Here is a 20,031-nt window from a genome sequence, read left to right as displayed (position 1 = left end):
TGGATTTTAACCTCAATATGGCCATAGCCCAGCAATGACAATCTCTTTTAGAGCTACACACAGCCTTGTGTGTGAACCAGTGCAGTTGGTTAAACGTTGTGTTTCTCCTGTGTGTTAACTATGAGAAGAATGACTATACCATGTCTGCTGAGCAGCACCACTCCTTATTGTCATGGCTATGGAACTGTGTGTGTGCGTCTATGGAGAAGAGAGAGAATGGTGGGAGGGCAGGGAGGTGCACAGAGGACAAGGGTGGCGGAGGCACCCACTCATTGTCTTGCGTCAGATTGTAGTCTGCACTCTCAGTCGAGGAGCCCTTGGAATGATGCCAACAGCCTGAAGACAATGGGGACTGTATCTCAGTTAGAAAATCCTGCTGTGGAGAGAGAGGACTGAGGGTGAGAGAGAGCAAGGCTGCTCCAAGAGGCTAGAAAACTGCAGATCCGTCATTTGGGTTCAAATTCCACCCCTGATATCCATGATTCCATCCCCCTCTCCTCCCCCACCTCCCTCTCTCCCCCATTGTGATGCTGAGAGGCTGTGTTCACTGTTTCAGGTGGATCTGTGCTGTAAAACTACACGCATCGATTGATTTGTTCCATTTTTAGATTGCATCCTGTAAACAACAATCTAATGCAGAACTCGTTTCTGTTGGCCGTTGATGCTATCCTATCAGAAACATGCTATAGTACAAAGTACTAACAGTGACACATTTGAGAAAGAATTAGCTAACACACAATCATCTCTATCAGCAGCAATTCTTTAATTAGAGTAATTTGCACAATGCTAAAAAAAAAATGTAAATACATAAACAGACCTAATAAAGTGCTTCGTAACATATAAACATCCTAATCATTATTTGGCACAACATTTTATCATAGCAGAATCACATATTTCAGTCAGTATAATTATTTTTTTTTTTAAAATTACAACTAAAAAAAGATTTTAAAAAACTCACAATGAAATGATCATAAACATTAAATTGAATACCTACCCTATTTGATTTCATATATACTGTATCAAATATATCATTATCCACGTGGTACTAGCAGGGTTAGTCCCATTTCCCATAACGAAATCCTTTAAAATATAAAAAATACCAGTGATGTTCTTTATGGTACATTCAAACCAAAAATATTGGTTGAAAACATACAGTGTTATATACATACAGTGAATCCATTAGATATCATGAACCACATTTGGGAAATGTTGAGTTTATGTAGATTGCATTTTATCCTGCTACACTCCTGAGAGGAAGTGTGTGTGTGTGTGTGTGTGTGTGTGTGTGTGCTCGCGCGTGTCAGACATTGAGAGTGTGGCCTTTAATTCCTGACACACAGCATGGAAATATGAGGTGCATGTGTGGCACATATGCCGTCTCCAGAAAACAGTTCCTCTGTCCTTTAATTGAGTGAGTGAGATCGCTCCTCCGTTTCAGTCCATCAATGAGGGAGAGTACCACTTCCTTATTGAAATACACCATGTGATTGTGTTTAGTCCTGTTTAGAATGTTCCATGTAGTAGCTTTAGGTAGGGGTGCCAGAGTCCTGGTAGTGACAATCATTTGATTTCTATGAAGGTTTCTTTTTTATTTATTTATTTAGTTAACCTTTATTTAACTAGGCAAGTCAGTTAAGAACAAATTATTATTTAGGTGACAGAGTTATGTTTGAAATGTTCCATGATCCTTTGTCAGGGAGTTGTGATACAGTCATGGTTGTAGTCCCTGACAGCAGTAACAGTCCTGGCCAGTCCTCTTTCCCTCAGCTCAGTAGGGTTGGACTTGGGCTCGGGGGATGATGTTCATGGCTATGTGGTTGCTGTGGGGAGAAAGATGAAACAAGAAAAAAAAAAAAGAGTTTGTATCTTGGTCCCATACCACCTTTATTGCAACAACGTTTCAATCAATCATAGTGTCCTGGGCCCGTATTCACAAAGAGTCTCGCAGTAGTAGTGCTGACAAAGGATCAGTTTATCCTGTTATATCGTATTGAATAAGAAGATAAGATGATATGGGGAAAGGGGATATGGGGCCCACCCAGTACCCAAGTACAATCATCGGATGTATGTGTGTAAATATCTTAGCTACTCACTCGTAGATATCACTGTGCTTCATCCTTCTGTAGAACTTGGCCAGATTGATGGAGAAGATGATGCTGGGGACCAGGAAGATCATACACCAGCCCAGACTGAACCAGAATGCATTCTGGACAAACACACACATTTAGGTTAATAAACAATGTTAGATTAGCACAGTGAATCCTTTTCTCTCTCTCTCTCTCTCTCTCTGCGTGTAATAGTTTTCTCACCAGAGATTGCACCATGTTTGAGCAGACTATAACCTCAGCTGAGACCATAGCTTCTGCCACTGGGCCACAAAGACCAACCTGTTGAGTGATCTACAAAACACACACACAGAAGTATCAATCAAATGTATCAATCAATTGTATTTTATAAAGCCCTTTTCATATCAGAAGTTGTCACAAAGTGCTTTGCAGATACCCAGCCTAAAACCCAGGCCGTGTCAACAGAAGATGATCAACCACAACCACACATTCTTACACGTATGGTTGAGGCTAAACCACACACACAAATATAGGAACCTAAAACGAAACCAAACACACACACGGTAGAGTAATGCATTGGTACAGTAATAGTAGTACACTAAGTGAACACACCGTGAAATTAGCCCAGTCAGCATACGCCGTGAAGTACCCCATCTGACAGTCTAGGAACTCCCTACTCTCCTGAGGAGAGAGAGAGAGAGAGAGAGGCAGAGAGAGAGAGAGAGAGAGAGAGAGAGAGAGAGGCAGAGAGAGAGAGGCAGAGAGAGAGAGGCAGAGAGAGAGAGAGAGAGAGAGGGAGAGAGAGAGAGAGAGAGAGAGGCAGAGAGAGAGAGAGAGAGAGAGAGAGAGAGAGAGAGGCAGAGAGAGAGAGAGAGGCAGAGAGAGAGGCAGAGAGAGAGAGGGGCAGAGAGAGGGGCAGAGAGAGGGACAGAGAGAGGGACAGAGAGAGGGACAGAGAGAGGGACAGAGAGGCAGAGAGACAGAGAGACAGAGAGAGACAGAGAGAGAGAGAGAGAGAGAGAGAGACACATGTAAATTCGATACACTCAGAAGTCATGAGAGTCAGTGGAGGTTTGCAGCAGAGGATCAGGTGGACTTCCCTGTAACTACAGTGGGGGGAAAAAGTATTTGATCCCCTGCTGATTTTGTACGTTTGCCCACTTACAAAGAAATGATCAGTCTATAATTTTAATAGTAGGTTTATTTGAACAGTGAGAGACAGAATAACAACAAAAAAATCCAGAAAAACGCATGTCAAAAATGTTATAAAATGATTTGCATTTTAATGAGGGAAATAAGTATTTGACCCCTCTGCAAAACATGACTTAGTATTTGGTGGCAAAACCCTTGTTGGCAATCACAGAGGTCAGACGTTTCTTGTAGTTGGCCACCAGGTTTGCAAGCATCTCAGGAGGGATTTTGTCCCACTCCTCTTTGCAGATCTTCTCCAAGTCATGAAGGTTTCGAGGCTGACGTTTGGCAACTCGAACCTTCAGCTCCCTCCACAGATTTTCTATGGGATTAAGGTCTGGAGACTGGCTAGGCCACTCCAGGACCTTAATGTGCTTCTTCTTGAGCCACTCCTTTGTTGCCTTGGCCGTGTGTTTTGGGTCATTGTCATGCTGGAATACCCATCCACGTCCCATTTTCAACGCCCTGGCTGAGGGAAGGAGGTTCTCACCCAATATTTGACGGTACATGGCCCCGTCCATCGTCCCTTTGATGCGGTGAAGTTGTCCTGTCCCCTTAGCAGAAAAACACCCCCAAAGCATGTTTCCACCTCCATGTTTGACGGTGGAGATGGTGTTCTTGGGGTCATAGGCAGCATTCCTCCTCCTCCAAACACGGCGAGTTGAGTTGATGTCAAAGAGCTCCATTTTGGTCTCATCTGACCACAACACTTTCACCAGTTGTCCTCTGAGTCATTCAGATGTTAATTGGCAAACTTCAGACGGGCATGTATATGTATTCTTGAGCAGGGGGACCTTGCGGGCGCTGCAAGATTTCAGTCCTTCACGGCGTAGTGTGTTACCAATTGTTTTCTTGGTGACTATGGTCCCAGCTGCCTTGAGATCATTGACAAGATCCTCCCGTGTAGTTCTGGGCTGATTCCTCACCGTTCTCATGATCATTGCAACTCCACGAGGTGAGATCTTGCATGGAGCCCCAGGCCGAGGGATATTGACAGTTCTTTTGTGTTTCTTCCATTTGCGAATAATTGCACCAAATGTTGTCACCTTCTCACCAAGCTGCTTGGCGATGGTCTTGTAGCCCATTCCAGCCTTGTGTAGGTCTATAATCTTGTCCCTGACTTCCTTGGAGAGCTCTTTGGTCTTGGCCATGGTGGAGAGTTTGGAATCTGATTGATTGATTGCTTCTGTGGTGTCTTTTTTACAGGTAACAAGCTGCGGTTAGGAGCACTCCCTTTAAGAGTGTGCTCCTAATCTCAGCTCGTTACCTGTATAAAAGACACCTGGGATCCAGAAATCTTTTTGATTGAGAGGGGTTCAAATACTTATTTCCCTCATTAAAATGCAAATCAATTTATAACATTTTTAACATGCGTTTTTCTGGATATTGTTGTTGTTATTCTGTCTCTCACTGTTCAAATAAACCTACCATTAAAATTATGGACTGATCCTTTCTTTGTCAGTGGGCAAACGTACAAAATCAGCAGGGGATCAAATACTTTTTTCCCCCACTGTATGTGAAGTGGGCCTTGTGAGCTAAGTTGTGAGTAATGGCTGTGTTGCTACAGGCTAAGTCAGACAGAGAGCTGTGCTTGTCACACTCATCAGAACTCATCTCTCCCTCTTCACTGTACAGAACACGAAGTCATGGACCAGATTAAATGGTTTATCTTTCTAGAAAAGAAACCCAGTGCGGTAAATGTGGCATATGATGTCATAATGGGATGGGATGTGCTTGTGTGTGGTTACTCACGGCCTTGACAATCTGTGTAGTGTTAGTGTTGAGGAAGTCTTGAGCTGTTCCCACTTTACTCAGCAAATCTCCTACTGTGCGCTAAAGTAGAGGGGGAGAGAGAAAGAGAGAGGGATGAGCGCGCATTGCACAGCTACATTGTGACGTAGTTTAATGAAAGAACACTCGTTGCTCATGCTTTCTGAACATTCTGCAGTATACTCACATTGATATGTGATGCTATGACACTGAGGGCATCTATGGTGGAGTTCAAATGAGTCTGAAACAGAAAAGACAGACAGATACTATATCTACATGTATATACAACATGACTCTGCTCTGAATAATGACCTCTGAAGAGTTGATGAAATAGTCATAGATAGTTCAGATAGCTGTACATTTAGTACAACCACAAGCATGGGACATTTGGCTGACGTTGTCCAGAGCGGAAACCGACAGCACCAGGCTGGTCAGACGTACCAGTTGTGGGATGATGGCAGTGTTCACGTAGAACTGGATCTCTCTCAGGTCTGTAGCCTCCTGTGTCAGCTCTAATTTAACACCAGTCTGGAGGGAGACGGTGGGACATGCTTCTCATTACTGTCTTTCTACAAATGTCCATATGCACAGTCCACACTGAGGATCACATTATCCGGTGATGACTGAGTGGGTTTTACTACTCACTTGAGCAGAAGCAAGGTGGTCTAGCCTGCCTGCTGTTTCATCCAGATTAATGCTGGAAATATTGTTGATCTAAAAACAGATGTAGAAACAGTTATGGTATGTCATATGATATAATATATACTCAAATTCGATACAAACTATGAGACCAAAGGTCACACAGATGCGCACACACACGCACACACTTTGTACCTGCTGTGTGACAGACCTGAAGTCGACATCATGGGCCTTGTCAGAGAAGCTGTGTAGCTGTTTGCGTATCTCATGGGTGAGCAGAGTGATGGTAGACAGTTTGATCTCATTACTGTTAAAGTGCTGCTGAATCTCTTCTGTGTACTGGGAGGGGAGAGGTAAACACATAATTAGAAGGACTAGAAGAAAAATTGTCCTAGGAGAGCAGATCATTTAAAATATGGACTTTACACCAATTTGGAAGTGGAAACATAAGATGATTCATTTGGGAATTAAACCCCCATGTAAAGTGATTCATAGTGATCATCAATAGACAGTATATGGTGATAGAAAAAGATAAAACCATATGTGATCGAGTAGAAACCATACGTGACAGACTAGAAACCATACGTGACAGAGTAGAAACAGTAGGAACCATACGTGACAGAGTAGAAACAGTAGAAACCATACGTGACAGAGTAGAAACAGTAGGAACCATACGTGACAGAGTAGAATCAGTAGGAACCATACGTGACAGATTAGAAATAGTAGGAACCATACATGGCAGAGTAGAAACAGTAGGAAGCATACGTGACAGAGTAGAAACAGTAGGAACCATACGTGACAGAGTAGAAACAGTAGGAACCATACGTGACAGAGTAGAAACAGTAGGAAGCATACGTGACAGAGTAAAAACAGTAGGAACCATACGTGACAGATTAGAAACAGTAGGAACCATACGTGACAGATTAGAAACAGTAGGAACCATACGTGACAGAGTAGAAACAGTAAAAACCATACGTGACAGAGTAGAAACAGTAGGAACCATACGTGACAGAGTAGAAACAGTAAAAACCATACGTGACAGAGTAGAAACAGTAAAAACCATACGTGACAGATTAGAAACAGTAGGAACCATACGTGACAGAGTAGAAACAGTAAAAACCATACGTGACAGAGTAGAAACAGTAGGAACCATACGTGACAGAGTAGAAACAGTAGGAACCATACGTGACAGAGTAGAAACAGTAAAAACCATACGTGACAGAGTAGAAACAGTAGGAACCATACGTGACAGAGTAGAAACAGTAGGAACCATACGTGGCAGAGTAGAAACAGTAGGAAGCATACGTGACATGGTAGAAACTGTAGGAACCATACGTGACAGAGTAGAAACAGTAGGAACCATACGTGACATGGTACAAACTGTAGGAACCATACGTGACAGAGTAGGAACCATATGTGACAGAGTAGAAACAATAGAAATCGTATTGTGACAGTCGTACTTTGGACACGTTGAGCAAAGCATTGAGGTCTATGAGATCATACAGATGGAGTGTTGTCCATAGAGGCCTGTTCTGTTCACAATCCCTACAAACACACAACAAATACATCATTACATTGCACAATAGCAGAACAAAAACCACATTACATTTAGAGTGACTTGTAATAACCAGAAAACAGATCTTTAATTTGTATAACCCTTTATAATGTTTCTACATACTTGTATACTTCAGTGAATGTCAGGTTGCTCTTCAGGCCCAGTGTCTTTCCTAAATTAAAGCCATGTAGCAGGCCCGGAGTGTCAGCAAACTGGGGAGGGGGGGCACACAATCAATCAGTGAGTCAATTAATCTATTGTGTGTGTGGATGTATATGAGTGTGTGTAGGCGTGTGAGTGTGTTTGTGTACCTGTAGTAGCTGTCCACTGCGCCAGGGCTGGCAGATCAGTGTGTAGACATTTCCTCCCAGTATAAACAGTACTAACACCACCAGCATGAAGAGCCAGGAAAACAGGAAACTTAGCCCTGCGCCCCTACACACACAAATACGTTGAGATCACTCTTTTACTAGATTACTTTTGTTAAGGGCACGAGCGTCACTTATGCCGATGCTCGCTCACACACACACACACACACACACACACACACACACACACACACACACACACACACACACACACACACACACACACACAGTGACAGTACATACGCCATGAGGAAGGTTCCTCCACAGTCTGCGGTGCTGGATCGTTCTGTTGGCTCGTCCTTTGGGCTTAGTCCAACCGGACCCAAAAACAGACCCAGGAGGTTACACACTACAACCAGGAGAACTAAACAGCTCAGGATAATACACACATCCCACCTAGAGAGACAAAAACAGAGGATCTTTACCTTATCTGTTCAGTCCTGTCAGGTCAGTGTGTGTGTATGTGTGTGCGTGTGGGTGTATGTGTGTGCGTGTTCATTACCTGATCATCTCTACCCTCTCTGCCTGTTGTGAGTACATGCCGATGTATCTCTGAGCCTCTCCCAGTGTGTCTGAGATGTTTCTGAGGGCAGAGACAGGGATGTTTCCCTTCACCTCAGAGATTTGTCTCTTGATGCCTTCAAGCTGCTGCTTCACATCTGAGGGAGAAGGATGAATATACCTCTAGACACTGATCCAAGGTCAGTTTTAAAAGGTATTTAGTTAAGGTTAAAGCATAAGATGTGGCTATAAAAGCTAGTAGACATAGACTCTTGATAGTGTGGGTGTGCATAATGACCTATACAAGGTAGAAGTTTAACTGAATCTAACTGATTTATAAAGCAATTTTTAAGTCAGCAGATTCCACAAAGTGCTTATACAGAAACCCAGCCTAAAACCCAGAGCAGCAAGCAATGCAGATTGTGGCGTACAGCAGGTCAGCCACCAGGGGGAGACTCGTCGAGGTCTGGTGACAGACGGAGTATACATCACAAGGCGATGGCTCCCTCTGCTGGACGTGCCAGGTCTTGACAGGATCTCCAGCCAGGACTAATTGGGGTTGGTGAGTAATCAAGGGCTGATTGCTCACCAGCCGTACGAGTCCCATAAAGCTGCAAGAAGGGCAGCACACAGGAGAGAGACTGGGGGAAGAAAGGACTCCCGTACAGTTGGGGACGGTTCGAGACCTAACAGGAGGGAGTTCAGTTTTTTTGATCCCCACAGGACACAGCAAGACCCGGAGCCCAGAAGATGGTGTCCCGGAGAGGGTCTCATGGGGGGAGACCTGTTCTTTTCTTTTGAACTATTATTTTAATAAACACCTTTGAAACTGAGCTAATCCTACTCTGTCCGTGTCTGATCTGTGTAAACGTTTTGACCCAACCCCCTGGCCTGCCACAAGATGTGGTGGCTTTGAAAATCTCCCTAGAAAGGCAGGAATCTAGGAAAAAAACTAGAGGAACCAGGCTCTGAGGGGTGCCCAGTTCTCTTCTGGCTGTGCTAGGTGGAGATTAGAAGAGTACATGGCCATTAAGGCCAGATCGTTCTTCAAATAATAATCACAGTAGTTGTAGTGACATTGAAGGTGAATACTCACTCTGTACCACGTCCTTGGTGTCGTTGGTCACTTTTTGGGGAATACTGGCAAAGAAGTCTTCTCCCTGACACACACAGTCAGAAACATCCTCAGTAACACTCCAAGGAGTTTCCCAGCATAAATGATGCATAGAAGTCAATGGAGGACTTGCATGAAAAATGTAGTAACAAGAATGGATCTCAATTTCCCCCTCAGAACAGGACCATGCATACTACTGTATCATGTCAGTAACACTTCACTAATCCATTGCAACTGTGTGTAAACCTCAGTGCATTGTGTATTTCTCCCCCCCACACACAAACACTCAAATCAAATTGTATTTGTCACATGCGCCGAATGTGAAGACCTTACCGTGAAATGCTTACTTACAAGCCCTTAACCAACAAAGCAGTTTTAAGAAAATAAAGTTAAGAAAATGTTTACTAAATAAACTACAGTAAAAAATACTACTAATAATAATAAAATAATGAGGCTATATACAGTTGGTACTGGTACCGAGTCAACGTGTGAGTTAGTTGAGGTAATTTGTACAAGTAGGTAGGGGTAAAGTGACTATGCATAGATAAACAGCGAGTAGCAGCAGTGTAAAAGCGGGGGGGGGGTCAATTCAAATAGTCCGGGTGTCCGTTTGATTAATTGTTCAGTAGTCTTATGGCTTGGGGGTAGGAGCTGTTAAGGAGCCTTTTGGAATTAGACTTGGCGCTCCGGTACCACTTGCCGCGTGGAAGTAGAAAGAACAGTCTATGACTTGGGTGACTGGAATCTTTGAAAATGTTTTGGGCCTTCCTCTGACACCACCTAGTATACAGGTCCTGGATAGCAATAAGCTTGGCCCTGTGATGTACAGGGCCGTACGCACTACCCACTGTAGCGCCTTATGGTCAGATGCCGAGCAGATGCCATACCAGGCGGTGATGCAACCGGTCAGGATGCTCTCGATGGTGCAGCTGTATAACTTTTTGAGGATCTGGGGACCCATGCCAAATATTGGACTGTTAGCTGATCCATCGGCCAGTTTCTTGGACCACTATACCCATTTTGCCAATTGGACTTGGACCCCTCTGCAACTTGGAACCCTACTAATACACGACTGGTCTATCGACGTCACCGCACGAGGAGGCAAAAACAGACTCTCCCCCATTGCGACGTCCCTCTAAGGCCCTTCTGCTAGCTTGCTAGCCCCGGTCTGTTAACTGCTAGCTTGCTAGCCCCGGCCTGCTAACTCCTAGCTTGCTAGCCCCGGCCTGCTAACTGTCTGAATGGCCGTGTCCCCAGCCAGCCCAACCACTAACTGGACCCATACGATCACTTGGCTACGCATGCATCTCCCTAATATCAATATGCCTTGTCTATTGCTGTCCTGGTTAGTGATTACTGTCTTATTTCACAGTAGAGCCTTCTAGCCCTGCTCAATATGCCTTAACCAACCATGTTGTTCCACCTCCCATATATGCGATGACATCACCTGGTTTAAACGTCTCTAGAGACTATATCTCTCTCATCATTACTCAATGCCTAGGTTTACTTCCAATGTACTCTCTTCCTACCATACCTTTGTCTGTACATTATGCCTTGAATCTATGCTATCGTGCCCAGAAACCTGCTCCTTTTACTCTCTGTTCCGAACAAGCTAGACGGCCAGTTCTTATAGCCTTTAGCCATACCCTTAACCTACTTCTCCTCTGTTCCTCTGGTGATGTAGAGGTTAATCCAGGACCTGCAGTGCCTAGCTCCACTCCTACTCCCCAGGTGCTCTCATTTGTTGACTTCTATAACCGTAAAGCCTTGGTTTCATGCATGTTAACATTAGAAGCCTACTCCCGAAGTTTGCTTTATTCACTGCTTTAGCATATTCTGCCAACCCGGATGTCTTAGCCGTGTCTGAATCCTGGCTTAGAAAAACCCCCAAAACCCCTGAAATTTCCATCCTGAACTATAACATTTTCCGCCAAGATAGAACTGCCAAAGGTGGCGGTGTTGCAATCTACTGCAGAGAAAGCCTGCAGAGTTCTGTCATACTATCCAGGTCTGTACCAAAACAATTCGAGCTTCTACTTCTAAAAATTCACCTTTCCAGAAACAAGTCTCTCACCGTTGCCGCTTGCTATAGACCACCCTCTGCCCCCAGCTGTGCCCTGGACACCATATGTGAATTGATTGCCCCCCATCTATCTTCTGAGCTCGTGCTGCTAGGTGACCTGAACTGGGACATGCTTAACACCCCGACCATCCTACAATCTAAGCTTGATGCCCTCAATCTCACACAAATTATCAATGAACCTACCAGGTACAACCCCAAATCCGTAAACACGGGCAACCTCATAGATATCATCCTAACTAACTCACCCTCCAAATACACCTCTGCTGTTTTCAACCAAGATCTCAGTGATCACTGCCTCATTGCCTGCATCAGTAATGGGTCTGCGGTCAAACGACCACCCCTCATCACTGTCAAACGCTCCCTAAAACACTTCATCGAACAGGCCTTTCTAATCGACTTGGCCGGGGTATCCTGGAATGACATTGACCTCATCCCGTCAGTAGAGGATGCCTGGTTATTCTTTAAAAGTGCCTTCCTCAACATCTTAAATAAGTATGCTCCATTCAAAATAAATTGGTTCACTCCATACCTGACTGCCCTTGACCAGCACAAAAACATCCTGTGGCGTTCTGCATTAGCATAGAATAGCCCCCGTGATATGCAACTTTTCAGGGAAGTTAGGAACCAATATACACAGGTAGTTAGGAAAGCTAAGGCTAGCTTTTTCAAACAGAAATTTGCATCCTGTAGTACAAACTCAAAAAAGTCCATGGAGAATAAGAGCACCTCCTTCCAGCTGCCCACTGCTCTGAGGCTAGGAAACACTGTCACTACCGATAAATCCACTATAATTGAGAATTTCAATAAGCATTTCTCTACGACTGGCCATGCTTTCCACCTGTCTACCCCTACCCCAGTCAACTGCCCGGCACCCTCCACAGCAACCCGCCCAAGCCCCCACCATTTCTCCTTCACCCAAATCCAGATAGCTGATGTTCTGAAAGAGCTGCAAAATCTGGATCCCTACAAATCAACCGGGGTAGACAATCTGGACCCTCTCTTTCTAAAATTATCTGCCGAAATTGTTGCAACCCCTATTACTAGCCTGTCCAACCTCTCTTTCGTATTGTCTGAGATTCCCAAAGATTGGAAAGCTGCCGCGGTCATCCCCCTCTTCAAAGGGGGAGACACTAGACCCAAACTGCTACAGACTTACAGTATATCTATCCTACCCTGCCTTTCTAAGGTCTTCGAAAGCCAAGTTAACAAACAGATTACCGACCATTTCGAATGCCACCGTACCTTCTCCGCTATGCAATCTGGTTTCAGAGCTGGTCATGGGTGCACCTCAGCCACGCTCAAGGTCCTAAACGATATCATAACTGCGATCGATAAAAGACAATACTGCGCAGCCGTATTCATCGACCTGGCCAAGGCTTTTGACTCTGTCAATCACTACATTCTTATCGGCAGACTCAACAGCCTTGGTTTCTCAAATGATTGCCTCGCCTGGTTCACCAACTACTTCTCTGACAGAGTTCAGTGTGTCAAATCAGAGGGCCTGTTGTCAGGACCTCTGGCAGTCTCTATGGGGGTGCCACAGGGTTCAATTCTCGGGCCGACTCTCTTCTCTGTATACATCAATGACGTCGCTCTTGCTGCTGGTGATTCTCTGATCCACCTCTACGCAGACGACACCATTTTGTGTACTTCTGGCCCTTCTTTGGACACTGTGTTAACTAACCTCCAGACGAGCTTCAATGCCATACAACTCTCCTTCTGTGGCCTCCAACTGCACTTAAATGCAAGTAAAACTAAATGCATGCTCTTCAACCGATCACTGTCCACACCTGCCCGCCCGCCCAGCATCACTACTCTGGACGGTTCTGACTTAGAATATGTGGACAACTACAAATACCTAGGTGTCTGGTTAGACTGTAAACTCTCCTTCCAGACTCACATTAAGCATCTCCAATCCAAAATTAAATCTAGAATCGGCTTCCTATTTCGCAACGAAGCATCCTTCACTCATGCTGCCAAACATACCCTCGTAAAACTGACCATCCTACCGATCCTAGACTTTGGCGATGTCATATACAAAATAGCCCGCAACACTCTACTCAACAAATTGGATGCAGTCTATCACAGTGCCATCCGTTTTGTCACCAAAGCCCCATATACTCCCCACCACTGCGACCTGTACGCTCTCGTTGGCTGGCCCTCGCTTCATACTCGTCGCCAAACCCACTGGCTTCAGGTCATCTACAAGTCTCTGATAGGTAAGGCCCTGCCTTATCTCAGCTCACTGGTCACCATAGCAGCACCCACCCGTAGCACGCTCTCCACCAGGTATATCTCTCTAGTCACCCCCAAAGCCAATTCCTCCTTTGGCCGCCTTTCCTTCCAGTTCTCTGCTGCCAATGACTGGAATTAATTGAAAAAAATCACTGAAGATGAAGACTCTTACTTCCCTCACTAGCTTTAAGCACCAGCTGTCTGAGCAGCTCACAGATCACTGCACCTGTACATAGCCCAACTGTAAATAGCCCATCCAACTACCTCATCCCCATACTGTATTTATTTATCTTGCTCCTTTGCACCCCTGTATCTCTACTTGCACATTCATCTTCTGCACATCAATCACTCTAGTGTCTAATTGGTATATTGTAATTACTTTGCCACCATGGCCTATTTATTGCCTTACCTCCCTTTTTTTACCTCATTTGCACACACAGTATATAGATTTTCTTCGACTGTATTACTGACTGTATGTTTTGTTTATTCCATGTGTAACTCTGTGTTGTTGTATGTGTCGAACTGCTTTGCTTTATTCTTGGCCAGGTCGCAGTTGTAAATGAGAACGTGTTCTCAACTTGCCTACCTGGCAAAATAAAAAATTATTTTCAGTCTCCTGAGGGGGAAAATGAGTTGTCGTGCCCTCTTCACGACTTTCTTACCATACTAGTTTGTTGGTGATCTGGACACCAAGGAACTTGAAACTCTCGACCCACTCCCCTACAGCCCCGTTGATGTGAATGGGGGCGTGTTCAGCTCTCCTTTTCCTGTAGTCCACGATCATCTCCTTTGTCTTGCTCATGTTGAGGGAGAGGTTGTTGTCCTGGCATCACACTGCCAGGTCTCTGACCTCCTCCCTATAGGCTATCTCATCATTGTCAGTGATCAGGCCTACCACCGTTGTGTCGTCAGCAAACTTAATGATGGTGTTGGAGTCGTGCTTGGTCACACAGTCAAGGGTGAACAGGGAGTACGGGGGGGACTAAGCACGCACCCCTGAGGGGCCACCGGGTTGAGGATCAGCGTGGCAGATGTGTTGTTTCCTACCCTTACCACCCAGGGGCGGCCTGTTAGGAAGTCCAGGATCCAGTTGCAGAGGGAGGTGTTGAGTCCCAGGGTCCTTACCTTAGTGATGAGCTTTGAGGGCACTATGGTGTTGAAAGCTGACCTGTAGTCAATGAACAGCATTCTCACATACAGTGGCTTGCAAAAGTATTCACCCCAGTTGGCATTTTTCCTTTGACTCGGCCAATCCAAGACATTTAAATGATCCCCTTAAACCACTTGAGCATTGCTTTAGCAGTATGCTTAGGGTCATTGACCTGCTGGAAGATGAACCTCCATCCCAGTCTCAAATCTCTGGAAGACTGAAACAGGTTTCTCTCAAGAATTTCCCTGTATTTAGCGCCATCCACCATTCCTTAAATTCTGACCAGTTTCCCAGTCCCTACCGATGAAAAACATCCCCACAGCATGATGCAGCCACCACCATGCTTCACTGTGCATTTGGTGTTCTCGGGTGATGAGAGGTGTTGGGTTTGCGCCAGACATAGTGTTTTCCTTGATGGCCTAAAAGCTCAATTTTCATCTCATCCGACCAGAGTACCTTCTTCCATATGTTGGGGAGTCTCCCACATGCCTTTTGGACAACACCAAACGTGTTTGATTATTTATTTCTTTAAGCAATGGGTTTTTCTGGCCACTCTTCCATAAATCCCAGTTCTATGGACAGATATTCCAATCTCCGCTGTGGAGCTTTGCAGCTACTTCAGGGTTATCTTTGGTCTCTTTGTTGCCTCTCTGATTAATGCCTTCCTTGCCTGGTCCATGAGTTTTGGTGGGCGGCCCTCTCTTGACAGGTTTGTTGTGGTGCCATATTCTTTCAATTTTTTGATCTGTACTTCTCCACAACTTTGTCCCTGACCTGTTTGGAGAGCTCCTTGGTCTTCAAGGTGCTGCTTGGGTGGTGGTACCTCTTGCTAAGTGGTGTTGCAGACTCTGGGGCCTTTTGGAACAGGTGTATATATACTGAGATCATGTGACACTTAGATTGCACACAGGTGGATTTTATTTAACCAATTATGTGACTTCTGAAGGTAATTGGTTGCACCAGATTTTATTTAGGGGCTTCATTGCAAAGGGGTTGAATACATATGCACGCACCACTTTTCCATTGTTATATATTTAACATTTTTTAAAACAAGTTACTTTTTTCATTTCACTTCACCAATTTGGACTATTTTGTGTATGTCCATTATATGAAATCCAAATAAAAATCCATTTAAATTACAGGTTGTAATGCAACAAAATAGGAAAAACGCCATGGGGGATGAATACTTTTGCAAGGCACAGTAAGTGTTCCTTTTGTCCAGGTGGGAAAAGGCAGTGTGGAGTGCAATAGAGATTGCGTCATCTGTGGATCTGTTGGAGTGGTATGCAAATTGGAGTGGGTCTAGGGTTTCTGGGACGATGATGTTGATGTGAGCCATGACCAGCCTTTCAAATTACTTCATGGCTACCGATGTGAGTGCTAAGGGGCGGTAGTCACTTAGGCAGGTTACCTTTGCTTTTTTAGGCACAGAGACTATGGTGGTCTGCTTGAAACATGTAGGTATTACAGACTCTGTCAGGGAGAGTTTGAAAAGGTCAGTGAAAACACTTGCCAGTTGGTCCGCGCATGCTCTGAGTACATGTCCTGGTAATCCGTCTGGCCCCGCAGCCTCGTGAATGTTGACCTGTTTAAAATGCCTTGCTCACATTGGCTATGGCGAGCGTGATCACCCAGTCATCTGGAACAGGTGGTGCTCTCATGCATGCTTCAGTGTTGCTTGCCTCGAAGCGAGCATAAAAGGCATTTAGTTCATCTGGTAGGCTCGCATCACTGGGCAGCTCAAGGCTGAGTTTCTCTTTGTAGTCTGTAATAGTTTGCAAGCCCTGCCACATCCGACAAGAGTCAGAGCTGGTGTAGTAGGATTCAATCTTAGTCCTGTATTGACGCTTCGCCTGTTTGATGGTTTGTCTGAGAGCATAGCAGGATTTTCTATAAGCATCCGGATTGGTGTCCCGCTCCTTGAAAGCGGCAGCTCTAGCCTTTAGCTTGGTGCGAATGTTGCCTGTAATCCATGGCTTCTGGTTAGTGTATGTACGTACGGTCACTGTGGGGACGACGTCGTCGATGCACTTATTGATGATGCTGATAACTGAGGTGGTAAACTCCTCAATGCCATTGGTTGAATCCCGGAACATATTCCAGTCTGTGCTAGCAAAACAGTCCTGTCTGACCACTTACATATTGAGTGAGTCACTGGTACTTCCTGCTTTAGTATTTGTTTGTAATCAGGAATCAGTTGTATATAATTATGGTCAGATTAGCCATATGGAGGGTGTGGGAGAGCTTTGTACGCATCTCTGTGTGTGGAGTAAAGGTGGTTGCACATGTGACATACTGGTAGAAATGAGGTGAAACTGATTTAAGTTTGCCTGTGTAACAGTATAGCTTCCGTCCCTCTCCTCGCCCCTTCCTGGGCTCGAACCAGGGACCCTCTGCACACATCGACAACAGCCACCCTCGATGCATCGTTACCCATCGCGCCACAAAAGCCGTGGCCCTTGCAGAGTAAGGGGAACAACTACTTCAAGGTCTCAGAGCGAGTGATGTCACCGATTGAAACGCTATTAGCGTGCACCACCGCTAAATAGCTAGCCATTTCACATCGGTTACACTTGCATTAAAGTCCCCGGCAACTAGGAGCCCCGCTTCTGGATGAGCATTTTCTTGTTTGCTTATGGCCTTATACAGCTCGTTGAGTGCGGTCTTCGTGCCAGCCTCGGTTTGTGGTTGGTAAATAGACGTAAACGAAAAATATAGATGAAAACTCTCTTGGTAGATAGTGTGGTCTACAGCTTATCATGAGGTACTCTACCTCAGGCGAGCAATACCTCGAGACGACCTTAATTTTAGACATCGCGCACCAGCTGTTACTTACAAATAGACACACACCCCCACCCCTCGTCTTACCAGACGTAGCCGTTCTGTCCTGCCGATTCACGGAAAACCCAGCCAACTGTATATTATCCATGTCTTCGTTCAGCCACGACTCTGTGAAACCTAAGATATTACCGTTTTTAATGTCCCGTTGGTAGGATAGTCTCGAACGGAGCTCAACCAGTTTATTCTCCAGTGATTGCATGTTGGCCAATAGAATGGATGGTAGAGGTGGGTTACCCACTCGCCGACAAATTCTCACAAGGCAGCCTGATCTGCACCCCCTGCATTTCCTTCTTTTCTTCATGCGAATGATGCGGATTTGGGCCTTATATCCTTCGCGTCAAACTCATTAAACAAAAAATCTTTATCCAGTTCGAGGTGAGTAATCTCTGTTCTGATATCCAGAAGCTATTTTCAGTCATAAGAGATGGTAGCATCAACATTATGTACAAAATAAGTTACAAACAATGCAAAAAAACCCACACAAAATAGCCCAATTGGGTAGGAGCCCTTAAAACAGCAGCCATCCCCTCCGGCGACATTCTTCTAAAAAGCACACACACACTAACTCATTGTCCTCCATGCAGAGGTTACCTTAACCTGTACTTACAAAAGAGGGATTCCCATTGATTATGAATCTGAGTTACATTATCTGTGGTCACTGACCAACTGACCTATTTCTACTCATGTTTTCCACAATGGCATACAGTACGCAATACTGACACAGCAAGAAAGGTGCCGTTGTGTATGATTACTTTGCATGACATGCCACAAAACACCTCATTTGGATATTGAACATTTGTTGCATACAAAATCAACTAGTTAATTGATAGTCTTACATTTACATTTACATTTAAGTCATTTAGCAGACGCTCTTATCCAGAGCGACTTACAAATTGGTGCATTCACCTATAATATCCAGTAGAACAACCACTTTACAATAGTGGAACTATACAAATACATAGTCTTCAAAAACGTGTCTATTTAGTCCAGACAGACTCACCTCTTTCACTTTAGAGTTTAGACCAGCCTTGGTGATGTTATTAACAGCCGACTGCAGCTCACTCAGACTGGGGATCTGTGGAACACATACACACATACACACTTTAGATTGCAAACTGCTCATAATCTTCAATGACTTCTTTGCAGTAAATGTCATTATTATGCTTTGGCAGAAGGGCGCAGCAAAGCCAGAACTATCAACTATGCTGACATTGCCTGCCTTATCTTTATTTTTTTATTTTACCTTAATTTATACAGGTTTTTCTCATTGAGATAACATCTCTTTTCCAAGAGAGACCTGGTCCAATAGCAGCAGGGGGAACAATGTTTCAGACAAACAACTTACATACACTAACACAACATTAAACAAAACTATAAACCCACATACAGTACAACAATGACATATTACGTTAAAAACACGAAAGTCTTGACTAAAAACAGCTGTCCTAAAGACAATTACACCCTTCTATGCTATATACATCGATCAAGTGTTTAAACTCCACCAATGAAACTAGATCATCAAATAAAAAAAATTATGCTTGTTATCCAAGTAGATCAATTACTGCATTGTCTATGATAAAATAAACTGATGTCTAAAAACAACATTTATATGGAACTATTCAGGCCTTTTGTTGGACATGTATTTCAAAGATAAATACACAATTATTATTATTTAATTGTTTTATTTCACCTTTATTTAACCAGGTAGGCAAGTTGAGAACAATCTTGTGTTACTGATAAGGTGTGTGTGTGTGAGCATGCATTATGAGCTGTAATTTTCCTGAAAACCAAGCCTTCATTTGTGGTAGCCTGTTTGGGAGGGGGGAGGAGAGGAAAGGAGAGGAGAGAGTGCGTCAGAGGGAGTACGAGGAGGAGGAAGAAAGGACAAGTCAGGTCAGCTTACACACTGAAACCTGACATCAAAAGATAACACCATGAGTCAATTCTACTCATTTGCCTGTGTCATATCGATTTCATTAACCCAGTAATGTGTTCCTCCTGTTGCAAGGCAATTTCCTCAAAACACAGTCCATCACCACACACCACAAACTGTTCAAAACCACACACACATATGTTATCAGGAACACACAAGAGCTTGATTGTGTTTAACAAAAGGCCTGAATCCTTCCTTATCAAGAACAAACCAGTAGGATGAAAAGACACACACCGGTGTGTACAGGGTGATAACTGGGGTACCATAACCACCATGGAATTGGCATTCAATAGTGGAAAGAGGAAGAATAAATGGAGGCGGCAACACGAAACGAAGTTGTACTCACAACAATAGTGGTGTCAAATGTTAGTTTCTGTAGCTCTGACTGATAGGCAGAGCACTCGGTACAGTTAGGGTTTCTCAGTGTGCTGTTGATGCGGTCTCTGACAGAGCTAACATTAGCCTGGACCACAGATACATCCGACTGGAACTGGGTTAGAGTAGAGTCTAACCTCACCAGCAGGACACTGGTACTGTTCACCACTAGGATACAAATACAACATACACACATATTAAAATGTCAGA

General features: G+C 44.3%; 1 protein-coding gene across 4 annotated transcripts in view; it reads right to left on the bottom strand.

Annotated features, from left to right (window-relative positions):
- Positions 1-742: 742 nt before the first annotated feature.
- LOC115194040 (prominin-1-A) overlaps positions 743-20,031 on the bottom strand; it is a 37,003-nt gene continuing 17,714 nt past the window's right edge. For all 4 annotated transcript variants that reach the window (XM_029753327.1, XM_029753330.1, XM_029753329.1 and 1 more), the window contains exons 8-24: positions 19,793-19,989; positions 18,514-18,588; positions 9,187-9,250; positions 8,092-8,248; positions 7,833-7,985; positions 7,533-7,656; positions 7,345-7,433; positions 7,127-7,211; positions 5,862-6,005; positions 5,673-5,741; positions 5,469-5,555; positions 5,215-5,268; positions 5,010-5,090; positions 2,679-2,747; positions 2,310-2,399; positions 2,094-2,206; positions 743-1,820 (exon numbers count right to left, since the gene is read on the bottom strand). In XM_029753327.1, the coding sequence (XP_029609187.1) occupies positions 1,769-1,820; positions 2,094-2,206; positions 2,310-2,399; positions 2,679-2,747; positions 5,010-5,090; positions 5,215-5,268; positions 5,469-5,555; positions 5,673-5,741; positions 5,862-6,005; positions 7,127-7,211; positions 7,345-7,433; positions 7,533-7,656; positions 7,833-7,985; positions 8,092-8,248; positions 9,187-9,250; positions 18,514-18,588; positions 19,793-19,989 (1,703 nt within the window). In that variant the 3' untranslated portion in view covers positions 743-1,768. The remainder of the gene's footprint in view (positions 1,821-2,093; positions 2,207-2,309; positions 2,400-2,678; positions 2,748-5,009; positions 5,091-5,214; positions 5,269-5,468; positions 5,556-5,672; positions 5,742-5,861; positions 6,006-7,126; positions 7,212-7,344; positions 7,434-7,532; positions 7,657-7,832; positions 7,986-8,091; positions 8,249-9,186; positions 9,251-18,513; positions 18,589-19,792; positions 19,990-20,031) is intronic.

Source organism: Salmo trutta, chromosome 5, assembly GCF_901001165.1.
Source record: "Salmo trutta chromosome 5, fSalTru1.1, whole genome shotgun sequence".
NCBI classification, from domain to species: domain Eukaryota; kingdom Metazoa; phylum Chordata; class Actinopteri; order Salmoniformes; family Salmonidae; genus Salmo; species Salmo trutta.
This window is presented reverse-complemented; position numbering and strand designations above follow the sequence as displayed.